Here is a 17,144-nt window from a genome sequence, read left to right on the forward strand (position 1 = left end):
TTTTTATATGACTCAATTATTGCCATTCTCCACATACTAATATTCAAAGTTAGTCTTTATTTTAATGATATATTTTTAAAGCATCCTGCCATCTGCAAAAATGTCAAGTTCTGTTGTTTTTAAAGAACAGTAACTAAATTAGCAGCACTTTGCAGTAACATCATTTTGGCAACAGCAAATGACTAAAAAGTACAGAATGTCAGAAGCAACAGTAATGCATACTTTAGTGCTGAAGATAATTTTGTGCAGCTGAAAAAGAATCTGCTGAACAGGGTCACTGATCTGATGCACCTTTCCTTGTGATACATCAATTCCTGCCAATGCTGTAGATGGCAAGAGAAAAATCAGAAGGGCAGCTCATTTTGTTGCCTTTGCACATTAATAGCATACAATGTTTAAAACTCACAGCTGTAAATACCAAGTTGAAATGTTTGACTTGTTTTTCCAATAATTCTGGGAACAAAAAAAGGATAATCTAAAATGTTAAAAATTTAGACAATATAAGTGACAATGTGTTTCAAAAGAAAATCCCTTTCTCTGAATCACTAAATTACTCCATGACAGAAGCAGTATTAAAGTACCTCAACAATTGTTAAAATTTTGTCACATTTATTCAAAAGGATAAATATATGACAAACATAATTTTCTTAACTGATTTTTTTACATAGACTAACAAAATATATTTTTTCATATATTTTGATGTTATTGAATTTATTTTCATTCTACCCTAAGCATTATAATAATATGTCTGACGTGGATTATTTCAATGAGGTAAATCTATTGTTTAGGATTTTTAATCTTGTGTATTGAAGTCATACACATTGTCAGGCCCAGAGATTCAATAAAAGTTTATCAGCAGGCTTCCACTATAAAACACATAGTGGATCACAGAAGAACATTAGTTCACAAAATAATCTTTCCAAGTTGACCATTAGACCTGGGAGCTAAGCAAAGAGCTTTGGCCAAAGTATTGAACTTCAGCCAGCAGCACTGGACCTCTCCTAAAAACAATTTTCTCTAAACCACACTTCAGAGACTAATTTAGATATTCTAACATTTACTCTCACAGAAACACCCTGAGGATCATCAAGTCTGATGTATAAATTTACAACCACAGAAAGTTTTCTTTTTTTTTCCCAATGTGATCTTATGTCAAGATTAAAAATTCTACTGAGAGGGTGATGAAATCCAAATACCAACATTAACTAGTCCACAACAGAACTACTACCACTTTTTTGCTGAAGAATTTCTGTGCTGGCTACTTCAATAAGAAGAAAGATATTCACAAATATTAGTGTCTAAAGACCATCCAGATCTGAACTATGCTCTCACAGAAATAAAGCAATACAGATAAACATCCTTCTCTATCACAGGGAGACACATTTCTAGTAGGCTCAGGAAGACAACATCATTGATATTTATGGGGTTTTTTGTTGCACTGACTTTTGGCAAATGTCTTGAGAAAGCCAAGTGAAATTCAGTTTGACATATTTTCCCTAGGTCTTCTCTTAATAGTCAGTAAGACAAAAAGAAGCTTTGCGTTTCCTCTGAGTCACTTAAAGAAGAATTTACTTACATTGGTTCTGATCGAGGTGACAGTGGAAGCCATGCTATAATAATCTAAAAATACATGCCGCGTGAAGAACAATTTTGATTCAGTTTTTCTGCTTCATTTTCACCTCTCTACCAACTGTTTCAATACTGTTATAATCAAGGCCCAAAAGAATCCAGTGTGGTCTTGCCATTATAGCCTTAAAATCTTCACTTATGTTAAGGACACTCACAAAATACTTACCTCTTTGACATGTTCCCTTTTTCACTGCTCCCTCTTCTGTGGTATTTGTCTCCTCTTTTTCTGTCAATAGCTTGTATTATAAACCAAAAGTAAATAAATCAAGGACTTTTCTTTTGTAGGTCTTAATTTTTTTTTTCTGAATAGAAATATATTTGGAATGATAACAGCAAAGGCCAAGAAGGACATAATTTGGATTTCTCTGTTATTCAGCTTATGGATATTGGATTTCTCTGTTATTCAGCTCTTTCTGTTTTCTAGGATGACAGCAACAATTTGACTTAAAAGTCTATGAGGACCAGATTTAATGTCTATTTGTAGTATCTGTGTGCTTCAAAGACTTTAGGAGTTCCCATGAAGTCCACACACTGGACCACTCCAAGTTCCTTGTTTGTTTGTTTTGGTTTTGTTTTTTTTTTTTTAATACAGAAGCATTATTTGGAAGATGAGGGTACATGTGTGAATAGGCTGCTGAAGACTTGACCAAAGCTTTTAAGACTTTTATCCAAAAGGAAAACATCACTGACAAAAGATAATGGATTTACTCAATTTACTCACAGAACTGAAAATATCAACAAAGGCTAAAATATTTTTCTGTAGATCATTATAGCACACAGACATTATGTTTAAACTGAATTGTTATTACTTAGCACCCTTTAGAAAACAGCACTGAAACTACAGAAGGTTGACATCAAATTTGGATTTGTACTGCATGATTAAAATTCTTAATACAGTTTTTACATTAAAAGCTGTAAAATAGAACTTAGTACAGATGAAAAGCACTTTTTTTGTGAAGATCAATATCCTAACTGATCAAAATAATTTTATTTCAAATATTATTTAACTCAGACAATATGCATTCTGAAATCACAGCTTAGCCACTTACAGGGTGTGAAGTTTCTCGGTAAAAGTATTTCAAATGGAAAATTTGTTTCATCAATCATCATGCATAAATACATGATAATTTGCAAGGGCTGTATGAAATATTCATTTTACAGGAGAATTTCCCATTTCATTCTGCAGAAGTTTAGCTGAGATAATGACAACTAATATGAGATCTTACTGATTCACTATTGGAATTCATACTCTTAAGAAGTACCTTAATGATATTTTAGATAACATATTTGTATGTAAAATGTAATTATCTCTTTTTCTAACATTTAAAAATACAATTATAAATAAAATCATGATGTTTCACATTGTAAAGAGCTACAACTGGTAGACTATGAAACTGCCATCTCATCACGAACAAACACTTGACTTTCTTAGTGTGGGGCCTGTGGGTGAGTGAAGGTACTCTTAAAAGCAAATCAATAGGCAATAAAGAGGAAGAAATAAAAGAGGAAACATTCTATATGCAATGGGAGAATAATGTAATAATGTTCAAAAACTTGAAAATCATTAGGTTTAATGTAAGTTAAAGTTTGAATTTTTTGTGAGCACAAGATTACCTGATTGCAGTCTTGATCCAGAACTGTCAACATAATCTATAATTTTTTTAAAAAAAGAAAAAGGTTTTAATTGTGTTTGGCATCAATGATTGTACAGAAAACAGCAGTATTCCTTGGCTCCTTCTCATGTTTCACCTAAAGGAAATCTGTCCAAATTCACTAGCTTACAACTGTCCATTTTTAAAAACTGGTTTACCCTGCATGCCCAAAATAGAATGACTTCTACTAAATAAAAATTTCTTTCCTTGGTCAGTACTAGTAAAATGGGGAAAAAATTGGTATTACATCACCAGGAAAGCAATATCTCAATGTCAGAAATACAGGTCTACATGTATCAAAGCTAGATCCTTCTCTAAACTCTAGACAAATACTTTCCCAGCCTGCAGATCTCACTAGCTGAGATAAGCAATAACAAATGGGCACAGACATCAGGGAACTGAAAGAACAAACATGATGTCCTGATGGATGGCAGCCGCGATAGCCCGAATTTTTATCTATATTTGTGGCAGTAGGGAAAACCACTGTTTCAAGGAGTAGTTACAAATCAAGACAAGGAAATAGTTTTGCTCATGATTATGTGAGGGGCAGAGATTTGTATAGTAATGAGTTTCTACAAAGAGAAAGAAAATGTGCTTTCTTCAATGCTAAAGCATGGGGACGCTGTAACAGGACTGCAGAAGATGTAAGGTTAGGAAGGGATAAATAGCAGACCAGATGGGTGTTATGCTAAGAACCATTCTGAAAGCAAAAATAAAATATTGCACTTGACTCAAACAGGGTCTGTGGAGAAACACAGCAAAAGAATCAATGCAATCATTATAAATACTTACCTAGCTAAGTCAAAGGTAAAATGAAAAAAATGTTTGGGAGACAGATGCTGCCAGGAGTGATTTTGAGAGGTTTTTTCCAGATATGGAAGAAAAGTAGAAATGAAGAAACAATTGACAGCATTTCTGAATAAGGGTGGTGCCAAAGTGATCAGAAAAATAATGGTCAAGAATGTGTTTGATGTATTACTGAAGAAAGAGAAGAAAAAGGAAGATCTTTAGAAGAGGGATGACATGACGTATTCTGCTTCTGTTTGTTTCCTTTTTGAAGAAATGAGGCCTCCAAAATGCAAGAAATGGGTGTTTATGCTTATACAGAAAGTCCAGAGGATTTCAAAGGGACAAGATACTACTCTAGACTACTACAGCTACATACTCTAAACTATCTCTAAACTCTACTACATAATCTAAACTATCAAATACACAAGCACCATTTTCTATGGAAAAGCATCTGCTTAAAAATATAAAACCCGAATTTGGCTAATCACCTGATGTCAGTTTAAGTTTCAATAGCAAGGTCCACAGTTAAAACTATCTATTATGTAAAGCTTTTGTGTGCAAACACCGTCTGACATATCCTCAAGCAGAATTGGTGTCCTAGGCTGAGGGAAAATGAAGTTGTAAAGGAACCAAGGACATGTTTCACAAGGAACTTGAGGAACTGTTCCACTGTGAAACAACCAACTGGAACCGATAGCAACAATGATCAATTATATTTAAATAATAAATTACACATACCTTATCTGAGCCTGTCTTTCAGAAACACTAAAACTTTGTTTAATTATACCTGAAACAAACATGTAAATATTATTTTCTGTTTAAAAGAAATGTACAACATGCATGTTAATATCTTCTATTCCCAGACATGGTGTCAAAATAACTTCTAAAAATCAGCATGAAACAAACTCCAAACCCCCACTTGACTATTAAGTTGCTGTTTGATGTATCAGAAATTTGCTTGGATCATAACAAAAATCTCAGCCTGACAGATGATTTTAATAAATTATGTCACAAAATTGTTACAGAAAGTAACAACACAGGCTGATTAGATGTCCACAGAATATGCATGAGGATTTGCATTAAATTGTTACAGGTACTGCTACCACTATAGCCACAACATTGTCTCTAGTCTGGATATGGAGATAGAATATTTGCCTATGTTCTTAGAGGTTCACCAGATATTTACTGCCACCATTCCATTTGGTGGCTATCTATATGCAATAACACATGCAATACCTTCCTTTTAAAATAATCCTACTGAAGTCAATGGCTTGAAGACAGCAGCATGACCAGTTATTGGGCCAACATCTAATCAGCAATGAAACTGAATGTAAACATTTAAATCATTTATTGCATACTGCCAAAAAATGTGTAGAAGGAAAGCTAATGTTTGATGACATCTATTATTCATGCACTTGGAAAGCATTGTCTTAAAGCAAATATTAGTCTTAATCATTTATCTTAAATCATTCCTGTAAAACCATTCTTTTGATGGTAATTTGGATGGTAATTTGAGACCACCCTGGTATCTCATTTTGATTTAGTGTACATTTACTGAAAAGATAATTCTGCTAAATGAGAGTCTGAGTAGCAAGATTAGGACATTCTTACAATTTTCACATACAATTAATGTATTTTAATACGAGGCCTGCATCTTTGTCTACATGAGATTTTTTTCCCACACTAGTAACTTCATAAACATTATCTCTAAACAAGAAAAGATGCATCTAAACACTCAAACAGCAGATAAGAAAAAAAAAAGATTTTATGTCAAACTTAAACTAGTTTTCCCATTGTCGGTCTTGTTATAGCAGTTATATTAGTTCTTGAGCAACTGTAGAGCAAACATATTTTTGAGAGTCTTAGATCTTTTCATGTTCAAACGTACTTTTGTGTTGGACTCTGAAATATTTTCCTACTTTTCTGAGATCCTCTAAATTTAAAAAAATTCTGAAGGAGGCTTTCATCTGTCAAACTGAATTCACTTTAAAACCAAAAGAAATTATACATCTTTAGGCCAAATCTGTCTCCCTAAAAAGGAGACACAGAGACAGAGGGAGAATGAAAGAGAAAGAAACAAGAAAGAAACAACATTTTAATCTCTGCTGATACTTTGCTTAGCAAAACAGACACCAAAATTCTGTGTTAGTTAGCACAAAAGACTATTTGATAAGAGCAGCTAAATTACATAAGAGCAAACAAACTAGGCCCTCATAGAAGCAGAAGTTCTTCAATTAACTTTGTTAATGAGACAGAAAAATAGAAAAAGAGAATGCCCACAGCCTAGAAAGTGAAGGAAATGAAAAATATCATTGTGCCTATTCAAGGAACAGATATTTTACCTGCTTAGGACACAGACAAAATAACACAAATACAAAAGTAGAAACTCTGAGTGAATGTGATTCATGTTGCTTGGGGTAAGGATTTTGAGTTGCAACCTCAGACTCTCTGTCACAACAAATACCATAATACATTGTGTGAATACGTGCAAGAAAATCTGTAACTAAAACCACTTGGCTTGAAAGCTAAGAGTGAACACAGATGTTTGCTAGAATTTTATAAAAAACAAACCCCTTTTCAAGTATTCATATACAAAATTGAGTTTGAAATATTTCACCCTTTGGCTGTTTCAAATAGTGGGTCTCTTATCAGTAGAGGGTTCATATCCAAATTTGTTTGATCAGTTTGATGACTCACCACATCTGACTTGCTAATCTGCCATCATATGAGCGTATTTACAAGTGCATGATATTTCACACCAAAGAGTCTGTATCACCACTGACTGTACACAGCAGAGGTGCAATATTTTCTGATTCATATGCTAAAGTTAGGAAAATACTTATTAATGCTAAAAAACAAAACCCCAAAGATGATGAACATCACTACACAATAGCAAACACCCTTCAGGCCTATATTTATTGCTTATTATTGTGCTAGAGACCCACTGAGCAGCTAGACCTGAGAGAGGAATCTCATTATGTTACTCAATATGAAAACACAGGAAAATAATTTACTTAATAACTACACACAAGGAGACTCAAACATGTAAAAATCATCGTAATAAACACACTCACATGTGTACCCACACATTCAAGGTACACAAATGACTTTATTCATAATCCCTGGTCTTCTGTGTATGAGTTATGCTAATCATACAAAGCCAGTCAGGGAGTAAGAAACAGCACAGATGTGCAGCAAGGTGACTCATGTAAGTCATGGGGCACATAGTGTACCCTGGTGTTCAGCTCAGGGTTTCCTGGGCTGTATTTCCTTTTACCATGGCTACTCCTTTGACACGGACAGGAAGAGCAAGGCAACATGTTCTGTTCAAATGCCTTGCAAGAGGGCATTTTTCATTCAAGACGATCTCAAGGAAAATGAAATACAAACCCTCCATCTCTTTCCTGTTTTGTCCCCATTCTTCTTAGAATGTGAAAGACACACAAAAGCCAAAGCTTTTAATACCCATCAGCCTCCCTGTTCTGAATAGCTCTATGCAGATTCCTTGAGGACATTAAAAAAGGTATTAAATGAGGCATAAATAATTTCTCTGACTGCTACTTTGGTCTTTAGCAGCTGATGTAATTAGAGCAACTTCTAAGACTTTAACTTCTTAACATGTATCAACATCAGTAAAAATCATACAAATACATTTTAATATGAAGTTTCATGTTCTGCTCTTGCAGGCACCTAAACAGGCAGTTGCAAGGGAAGAGCTGGTAACATGATATGAGATCAGAAAAACCTGAGAAGATGGTAACTTTTGCTTTGGTTTTAACTTTCACTTCAATGGTATCTAAAAAACAAAACCTCTGAAAACCTTTCCAAGTTTCATCAGACTGGCAGGAAATTTGGATTAAAATTTTGTATTAGCAGAGAACTTCAGTACATCTCCTTGAAAGAAATGGCAGCAAAGGGAGTGGTTTTTGAATGGCAGCTCAATGATCTTTTCAGGAGTAAGATGAAATTACCTTTATTCATTCAAAATACTCTTAGTAAACTGCTCTTCAAATCACTATACACAGGAATGGGCAATCCCAACCAGGTTAATTAAACTGTGTTGCAGAGCAAACAACTAAGTTTTTTTCTTGCTAGCAGTGATTCCATGAACAGCAACAGAAGGTTACATAAACATACTTCAGACTTAACTCAGGCATCATATAGGAAAACCAGGTCTTGGCTGATGTCTTCAACAAAATCCCATTAGTCTCAGTTCTCAAGAGAAATCTGAATCTTAGACAAATAATGAAAAACAAGCCTACAAAACACTAAGGTCTCCCAAGTTCTTCACAGACACCCATTGCTCAAATGGTAGATTTCTTGGTGCAATAATAATTTTCAAGAAAATCCCTAAACTTTATCCTCACAAACCAGAAAACCATATATAGCAGATGTCAGACAATCTTATTCCAAAACTTACTATCTAGTCATCTTATTTAAAGAAGAAATGTCTTGTCAAGTCACCAAATCCATTAAATACAACTGGTCTGAATTTAAAAAAAAAAAGGCTCATGTTTGTGGGCACAGAATTTTTAAGATATAAGGTAACTGCCTGCAATGTAGCCCAAATCGCAGGCTCCAGAAGACAAATTATATTAGTGAATGGGGATTTCTTTCATAATGTGTTTGTTGTTATCCTCAAAAGTAGTTAAATTTGGAGTGATGACCTAAAATCATGACCTAAGTGATAAGCCAAATCACTTGCTACATAAAACACACAGAGTTCCTATTTGAGAGTATCCTACTTCTAGAAATCCTCAATTATTCAACTGGATATGAGCATTATCTGCACAATACTCAAGTCCTGGCAATGTGTAAGCCAGTTGCATTTCTCAAAGAAGAATATAGGAGACCCTTTTAGAGTTACATCACTAGAATATTGTTCAGGTAGATCTGTGATATCTTCATTACATGGTAACTTTTAATACTATTTTTATTATTTACAGGAAATACTATTTACAGGAAAGGAATCCTGAATATCAGTTTCTTTGCTTATTGGTCACAAGATATAAAAGTGCAGGGATTCCTCCAAATAGTGGAAACATAAATGAAATTATGAGGTAAGAGAAAAACTTTTAAACAAGATACAGCTGTACAACAGGACTGTGTTTTGAGACTTCCTAATCTCTTGAAAAGGCTGAGCAATTCTGAAAAGAATCTATTGCATGCTGCCTCTATATTGTGAGGAAGGTTAGGAGTACATAAAGCCTTAGACCAGGGCTTTCTAATAGCAGGTTTTACACAGAATTGTTGTTTAATGCATTTAGGACAGTGTCCTGGTTGTGATGAAAATGAACACAATTAAGAGAAACAAAAAATATTGTCCAAAAGAGCATTCCCAGACAAAAAGTAAATTTTTCAACTCTCACCCAACTGACACGCTGGCTCTACTGGACTACTATGCATTAATACATATCACATATTTTCCTGCTATTTGGTTTTACCAACAGAAGCAAAGGTATGTTTACACTGTAAACCAAATGCAAAAAAAAAACGTTTAATATGACTAAGCTAAGGTAAAGTTGGGAACCTTGTAATTTTAAACTAAGAAAAAAAAGTGCAACTAATAAACTGTTACCATCCCATCATTCTTCACAGCTTTTTGACTCAGTATGTCCCTATCCTCTGTCAATCTTCATAATTTGAAATTATAATTACTTCAGGAAAAGAAAAATGCATCTGTCACTGCTGCCTCTATGCTTCTGAAATTGCAGAATCTTGTTCCTGTAGGATTAATCATTTCAAGTACCAGGAGCAACTATTCCAGAATCTACACACCCTGCACTTGGCAATCTTGTTAAAGGAGCTGGTCTTGTAGAAATACATTGTCTATACATTCTGTACTAAGAAGAACAATTCTTTTTTTAAAGCATAATTGAAAAACACTGAGTATGCAAAGTCATTAAAAATATTATGACAATATGGGACTATAAAAAAAGCTTCCCCCTATTACTGACAAATCCATACCAGTGTCTGTGCTACTGAACAGCTCAGCATATCACACCTTTTTGCAAAATACCACCCTAGTTTCAAATTAGAATGATCACGTTTTCTCTGAGAATGATGTGATGACAGCACAATTAGACAAATCCTTTCACGATCCTCATCAATATACCTGAAACTAAAACTCTCATCTTCATTTTAGAAATTTCCAATTTAGCTAGATCAAAGTTGGCCACATTTTCCCCTGTAATGCTACATGCTTGACAAAACCATGGCTGATAATTCAAACTCTGTTACCCACTTATTATTAATGAATGGAACATTTCTCAAGCAATACCCAATTATCCTGAATTTATATATTTTTTTAAGTTATCTTTTCTTTACCCCTGAAAAGTAGAAACATTTTCCAGCATTAATTACCACTGATCTATACCACTGACTTCAACATGAAGTAGAAACTACAGCTGATCTAAGAATGTAAGACTGCAGTTATTTTCCTGAAAAAGCAATCCTGAAGTATCTATATAATAATTAGACTCTATGCCAGGAGAAAAATGGATGACTTCTAGAAATACTGATTAAAGCTACTGGGACTGATAAGAACTGTGGGGATCTTTCCACTTAAAATATTTAATTAAAACTATGTCAATATGGCACGGAACATTCAAATATTAGGAAAAGCTGATATTTTGTTAAAGTCAAAATCTTAACAAAGAAAAATTAGCTACAAGGAAATCATTACCACTAATGCTTTGGGTGTGGTGAGTTACAAACTACAGAAAGGCTTCAAATTTCTGTGCACAGTGCTGAACTAGCCCACAAAGAATTACATTCCTGTGAGATACACAATGTGTTATTCTTCAGTATGAACACAGAACAGAACTTTGTCCCTGGAAGCTGCTTTTTCTCAAGGGCTTCATTTTATGCAGCCCCTTCCCACAGTTATTCACAGCTTCCCTCTATCCTGCAACCTTCTCCTGTTACTCCCTTAGCACAAGAATGGGGCCACAAAAAAAGTGTTCTCTAAAATTATTATTTTTAAGGAAAATTTTGACAATAATCTCAGGGCTGGCTAGCCACAGGTCCTCCAGCCTTCAGAATGGCAGGCTATCCAGTTACAATTAGCAAATCATTTTAATGGATTTTAAGTAGAATTACCACATCATTATTTGCCCTGCACTAATGGCTTCTGTAAAAAGAGCTCATCCGAGCTCTTCAGTATCTGGGCCAAAATACAAAATAAAATCTAGCTACCAAATAGGATTATAAGCAAATAATGTTATTCTACGTTTTTTGAAGCCTGGGACATTTGCAGCAATAATATTTTCTAATCTTCAGACAACTACATTCCCATTACCTTTTAAAAGTACATCTAAATCATCCCCATATTTTATTAATGGAAACCTTAAATTTTGCTTAACTCTAACACCCACCTCTTTTTTCTCTGGTATAAAATTCCCTTTCATTTCACTAATCAGAATCCCACTGCATTTAATAGGTAGGTCATGGTAGCTCACGATCTAGCAAGTAAACTCATAGTGGTTAGTGCTAGTATATTTCGAGTTGATTTTTTTTTTTAATTTTCAAATTGGAAATATAATCCCAAAAAACTGCTACTGCACACAACACAGCTGGTGTTTTCCAATTTGATTACCATAAATAACTATAAGCAGAATTAATGCTGTGTTTTGCCACATAATTCTGCCCTAATTAAATCTGCACATTCCTTCAGTTCCATTCAGTCAATTCTTCCAGACAGCTAAAGCTTGCCTCTTTCAACTTTCTTCTTCACACTCTTCCATCTGTTTCGTATCAATATTAGTCATCTTATGTTTAAATTAAAAACGACCTTCCTTCTCAAGAAGCTCAATAATATTCCAGTTTTCATAGTTGCTACTGCAAAATATGGGGACAAGCTACACAAAGTCCTGGTGGTACCAAATGTATGAAACTGGACATGGCTATCACAGAGGCACAGTGATTTTCTTCACTTAGGTAACAACAGATTGTGAACTTGTGACAAATCATGAAATAGCCTCATATATTGGACTAAACAACTGCTTCACTGTTAGAAAGTTTTGTACATTTCATTCTTGAAGAATCTTACCAACAGCAGACTCTTCCAAATTACTTGAACTGGAGCTGCTTGAATTGTCCACTATGTCTATCTCATAGTCATTCAGAGAAAATACCTGCACATACAAATGAAAACAAAGAAATTTTTAACCCACCTCTGACCAGCATGATAGCACCTGATGCTTCTTTTGCTGACATCTACCTTTCTCATAGTCCAGTCATCCTCTACCAGGACTGCTTCATATGCTCTTTCCTCATCTTTTCCATGTGCAGACTGACAACTGTCAACTGGAAGGTCAGTATTTTTTGAAAATTCACTTTTGCAACTGGCTGCTCCACTGCTGCTATGACGCAGACTCAACTTCTCATCATTTTTCTGACAAGAAAGAACAAAAAGGCAATGTTAGATATTGTCCTTTTTCAACACTTACTAGAAAAACCAAAAATTGAAGTGTCACTTGTGCATGCACACACAGAACTAGACTTAGCTGTTAGTCCAGGACTGCACAGTACCTGGTTCAGTTACTGATTCTAAATTTAGAGCAAGACTTTCAAACTCTTAAACTAAACAATTTATTTCTTCTTGGTGACAGTCTTTTCACAACAACCACTGAAAGTGAGAAAAATGAAACAAATGCCAGAGCAGAAGCAAATACTGAACAAAGAAAAAATAACAGACTGGACAAAGGTAGTAGGTTCCCAAGGACAAGCACTGGGAGATTTGCTCTCTTCCATCTTAGATAACGAAGAGCAGTCCAGTTCTGGATAATGCAAAACCTACATAACAGTCAAGAGAGTAGTAAAATATGAAGTGAACTTGAAATTATGTTGTGAGTGAAATAAGGACCAGGAGAAATATTTCAAGGGCAAATCAGGCCCAACTTCAGTAGTAAAATGAAGTTTATTACTAACTGGATCAGAGGAGGATAATGAGAGGTAAAATAAGCCCTTAAAACACCGTTGCTCCCCCAGCCCCTCCCTCCTTCCCACCAACAGTGCAGGGAGACAGGGCATGGGGGTTTTGGTCAGTTAATCACTGGGATTTTCTTCTGCTGCTCTGTGAGAGGAGTCCTTCCCCTGTGAGGTCATGGGGTCCCTCCCACTGGAGACCTCTCCATTAACTTCTCCATCGTGGGGCCACTCTCATGAGCAGCAGCCTTCTGCACCTGCTGCAAACATGAGTCCTTCCCACGGGCACACAGTCCTCCCAACACTGCTGCAGCGCGGGTCTCTCTTCACGGGGTGCAGTTCTCCAAGGACAGGCTGCTCCAGCCTGGAAGCCAGGGCCCTCCCTCTCCACCAGGTCTTCCACTAGATCTCAGCCTCCTCCAGGCATCCACCCACTCCCCCATGGGCTGCAGGTGGATCTCTGCATACCCTGTGGATCCCCATGGGCTGCAGAGGCACAGCTGCTTCACCATGATCATCACCAGGGCCTGCAGAGGAATCTTAGCTCTGGCACCTGGAGCACCTCCTCCCCTCCCCTCCCCTCCCCTCCCCTCCCCTCCCCTCCCCTCCCCTCCCCTCCCCTCCTTCTCCACTGACTTTGGTGTCTCTATGTTGTTTCCCTCACGTATTCTCACCTCCTCCTCTTCTCTGACTAGAAACAAAACCTGTAACTTTATTTTGATTTTCTTTTTAAAAATGTCATCACAGAGGAGTTACCAGCCTCTCTCATTGGCTCAGCTTTTGCCAGCATCATGTCCATCTTCACAGCCATCAGCCATTGGCTCTGCTGGACATGGTGGAAGCTTCCAGCAGCTTCCCACAGGATCCATCTTTGTGACTCCCTGCTACCTAAAGCCAGGCTGTGCCAAACCAATACAGATGTGATGCCAGAGAGACACAAAGGCTGAAATGACCAAACGCTGCTGGCATTATCAAGCAGAGCTACAAAAATCAAAACACTGAATACAAATTATTTGCTTGTAACATTTAAGTGCCGCATCTTGTTTGTTATTTGATGTATATAAAATTCTGCTCCTGCAGCTGTCGATGTTTATCACTTTTACAGAATGAATAGAAATCCCCAGTCCCTGCTATTGCTTCTATTTTAATGCAACATATTTTGAAGGAAGACTTTTTATGATCTCCTATTTTTCCAAATCTTCGCATATTATTTCTGTTATTTCTCTTGTGTGTAAAAAAATTCATATTTCTTTTTACTCCATCCTGTCAAAGTAAAGCATGATAAAGGTGGACAGGAGATAAATTATATATTTATATCAGATTAAACAAATTAGTTTATTTAATATTAAAGTCATTTCAGAAGATAATACATTCCTAAATACTTATATTCTTACTGACTTTGCATAAGGCAATTTGTCTTGTATCTAAGACAACAGTCATTCAAAGGTTTTCCCATTAAGTATTTTAACTTTATTAGGACACAGCAAAGTGAATGCACTAGAAACTTTCTCCTCAGAAACTTCACTGTATCTCTGAGCATTCACTATACATACCACTGTCTACATAATGATCTGCTTCAACTACCTTCCCATCCTTTGTTCTAGTCCCATATCTATAACAAGCCAAGAGATGGCTTGTTAAGGTTTTCTCTTTAAATTCAGGTGGAAAAAGGTCATTTTATACTTCAGTACTGGGCTGTGGTTATGTCCAAGATGCCACAATAGCAGTGACTGCAGTGTAGCACGGCATGAAAACCACTAACGATGACTCTCAAGCTGACTTTAAGAGAGGACTCCAGTCCTGGCACAGGAACACACTTCTTGTGCCCTGAACACTCAGTGCATAGTTACTGAAGAGAAACAGTTCACCTGCTCCACATCAAAGGAATCAAAGCAAAGACAGAGAAGGGTCAAACTGCATGGACATTTCAAACTCAAATCTCCTTTCAACATTTTCAGTATTGAACCTCATACTCAAAAGACTAATTGTTAACACTAACTTGTAAATCAGGCGGAACTGAGGGGGGGGAAAAGATCAAAAAGACATCTGATATCATCTGGTGCCAGATCTCACTGTCCCTTAAGAAAGGAAACCTGTTCAAAATGTCTGAATGGAATTCCATAGACCTCAACCTGAAAATAATGGACAAACCTACTATAGAAACTCTTAAATATCAGTGGAACATATCCTAAAGCGTTAAAGTAGTTATACAAACTGTAAAGCTATAACCTGTCTAGAAAAAAAATCTGGTCCATTTCCATAGCACTTGAATATAGAAAAACCACAGTATTTCATTACTAATCTGAGAATAATAAATAAATTTGCTGTGATATATTTTGCTCCACCTAGAAAATAGCTAATAAATTTAAAAGTGATATTATGTACTGCTTTTTCTCTTTTTAGTAAAACACTGGCTGATTTAGAAGAACAAAAGTACCCTGACTAGAAGAGGATGGAAGGCAAGTTCAGTGTCACTTTTGCTCACCATAGCAGAGGGACCAAAATGACCTACATAAGGATATAAGGTTATAAATAACATAATTTTTTTGTAAGTTCATGGAGAAAAGTGTATGCCAACACATTGAAACAATCATTTTCATATGCCTTGAAGTCTCAGAGAAGCTTCTTTCAGATAAGGAGAAAGACAGATGCTTATCTGTCTATGAAACTGGAATATTCAAAATATCCCAAACATTGAAAAAGGAATTAGGCTGATATTTATTCATTTGAACTGTGCTCATACCTACACTTGATTCTAGAGTCCAGTATTTTGCAACTCTCTCTGGAGGCTCCATCAGCTGATACAGTGTATTTTCACATTTTCCTTATAAACTAGTGCCTCAGTTTCCCCATTCATCAGATTGTTGTTGAAACCAATTCTGCCTTCCTGTATAAAGAACACAGCTGAAAAGGAAAGCTAAGGAGAAAGTCTCCCACAAAAAAGTGTTCAAATTATGAACCAATTAACATTTTTTTCCAGCATTCATCTACTATTGTTACTGAGCAAAATCATCTCTGGAAATTTGTGTCCCAGCAGTGAAGAAAACTTATGTATTCATTCAGATCCTGTATACTTGCCCTATCTCTTCATTGGTAACTATCAACACAAAAATTGAGATATACTTTGTTTTTGGAAAAGTGAAACCTGAATTGCTGCTTTTGACTTCCAACAGGAATCTAAAAGCTATTAGGGAAAAAAAAAAGTAGGTTGAAATAAAATAAAGATACTGATTTTTATTTAGCTCTGTTTTGTTATACTGATGTCCAGAATAATTAACTTTTCTGTCTTCATGAAATATAGAGCTCTCTAGTGGCATTTGCAAACAACATTTAATTAATCTTCTTTATTAGAGACATGTACAATTACAGCATTATGCTAGTCAATTGAATCTCTATTAAAAAAAAATAAAAACAAAAACAAGAACAAACTACAACCTATTTCCACTGGCAAACTACCAATAAAAAAGTAATATATAACATGAAATTGGCAGGGGAAAAACCAGGCTAAACCAATATATCTTTTTCAGTAAGATAGTAACAGCTCCTGTGCATTAGGAATAAGAAGTAGATGTTACATATGTGGGTTTTAGCAAGGTTTTTGACAATGTTTTTCATAAGGTCCTAGAAGAAAGCTAGGAAGTGTGAGCTAAACAAAATCATGACCAGTTGGCTGAATAATTGACCATAAAAACTGTACTCAACCTGGTAACTACTTTGAGTGTTTGCTAAACTGAAAATGGGTAGTGAGCACAATTTATCAGGCTCCTTTTTGACCTTGTTCCAAAAGCACTGAATGTTGTCACTGAATTACAGTGACAATCTGCATAATGGATAGACAGAGTGCCTATTAGCAGTGCCCGGCCTGTGATCCATTCACATCGTATATCACACTGCAGCACATACATCATACACAGAGCTGCGCCACTCAAAGTGACAGCGGGTGTCAAAGGAAGTTTGAGAAACTGGACAAACTAAAAGAACTGATGAAGTTTAAGTAGGGAAAATGCAAAGTTCTGTGAGCAAGAAGAAACAACCATACAACTGCACAGACTAGAGAAGGACTGGTGACAGTAGCTCTGCAGTAAAAGACATGGGGAGTTCACTGGATCAGAAACTGATTATACTACAATACCACGCTGTTCGAAA

At 35.8% G+C, this 17,144-nt stretch overlaps 1 protein-coding gene across 1 annotated transcript in view; it reads right to left on the reverse strand.

The window, feature by feature from the left end:
* NEK10 (NIMA related kinase 10) overlaps positions 1 to 17,144 on the reverse strand; it is a 78,107-nt gene that overhangs the window by 6,877 nt on the left and 54,086 nt on the right. Inside the window, 7 exon segments of the mRNA XM_054514329.1 lie at positions 223 to 323; positions 3,244 to 3,266; positions 3,978 to 3,981; positions 4,013 to 4,023; positions 4,809 to 4,857; positions 12,121 to 12,205; positions 12,286 to 12,465. Of these exon segments, the coding sequence (XP_054370304.1) occupies positions 223 to 323; positions 3,244 to 3,266; positions 3,978 to 3,981; positions 4,013 to 4,023; positions 4,809 to 4,857; positions 12,121 to 12,205; positions 12,286 to 12,465 (453 nt within the window).

This window comes from Molothrus ater, chromosome 1 (genome assembly GCF_012460135.2).
Source record: "Molothrus ater isolate BHLD 08-10-18 breed brown headed cowbird chromosome 1, BPBGC_Mater_1.1, whole genome shotgun sequence".
NCBI classification, from domain to species: Eukaryota; Metazoa; Chordata; class Aves; order Passeriformes; family Icteridae; genus Molothrus; species Molothrus ater.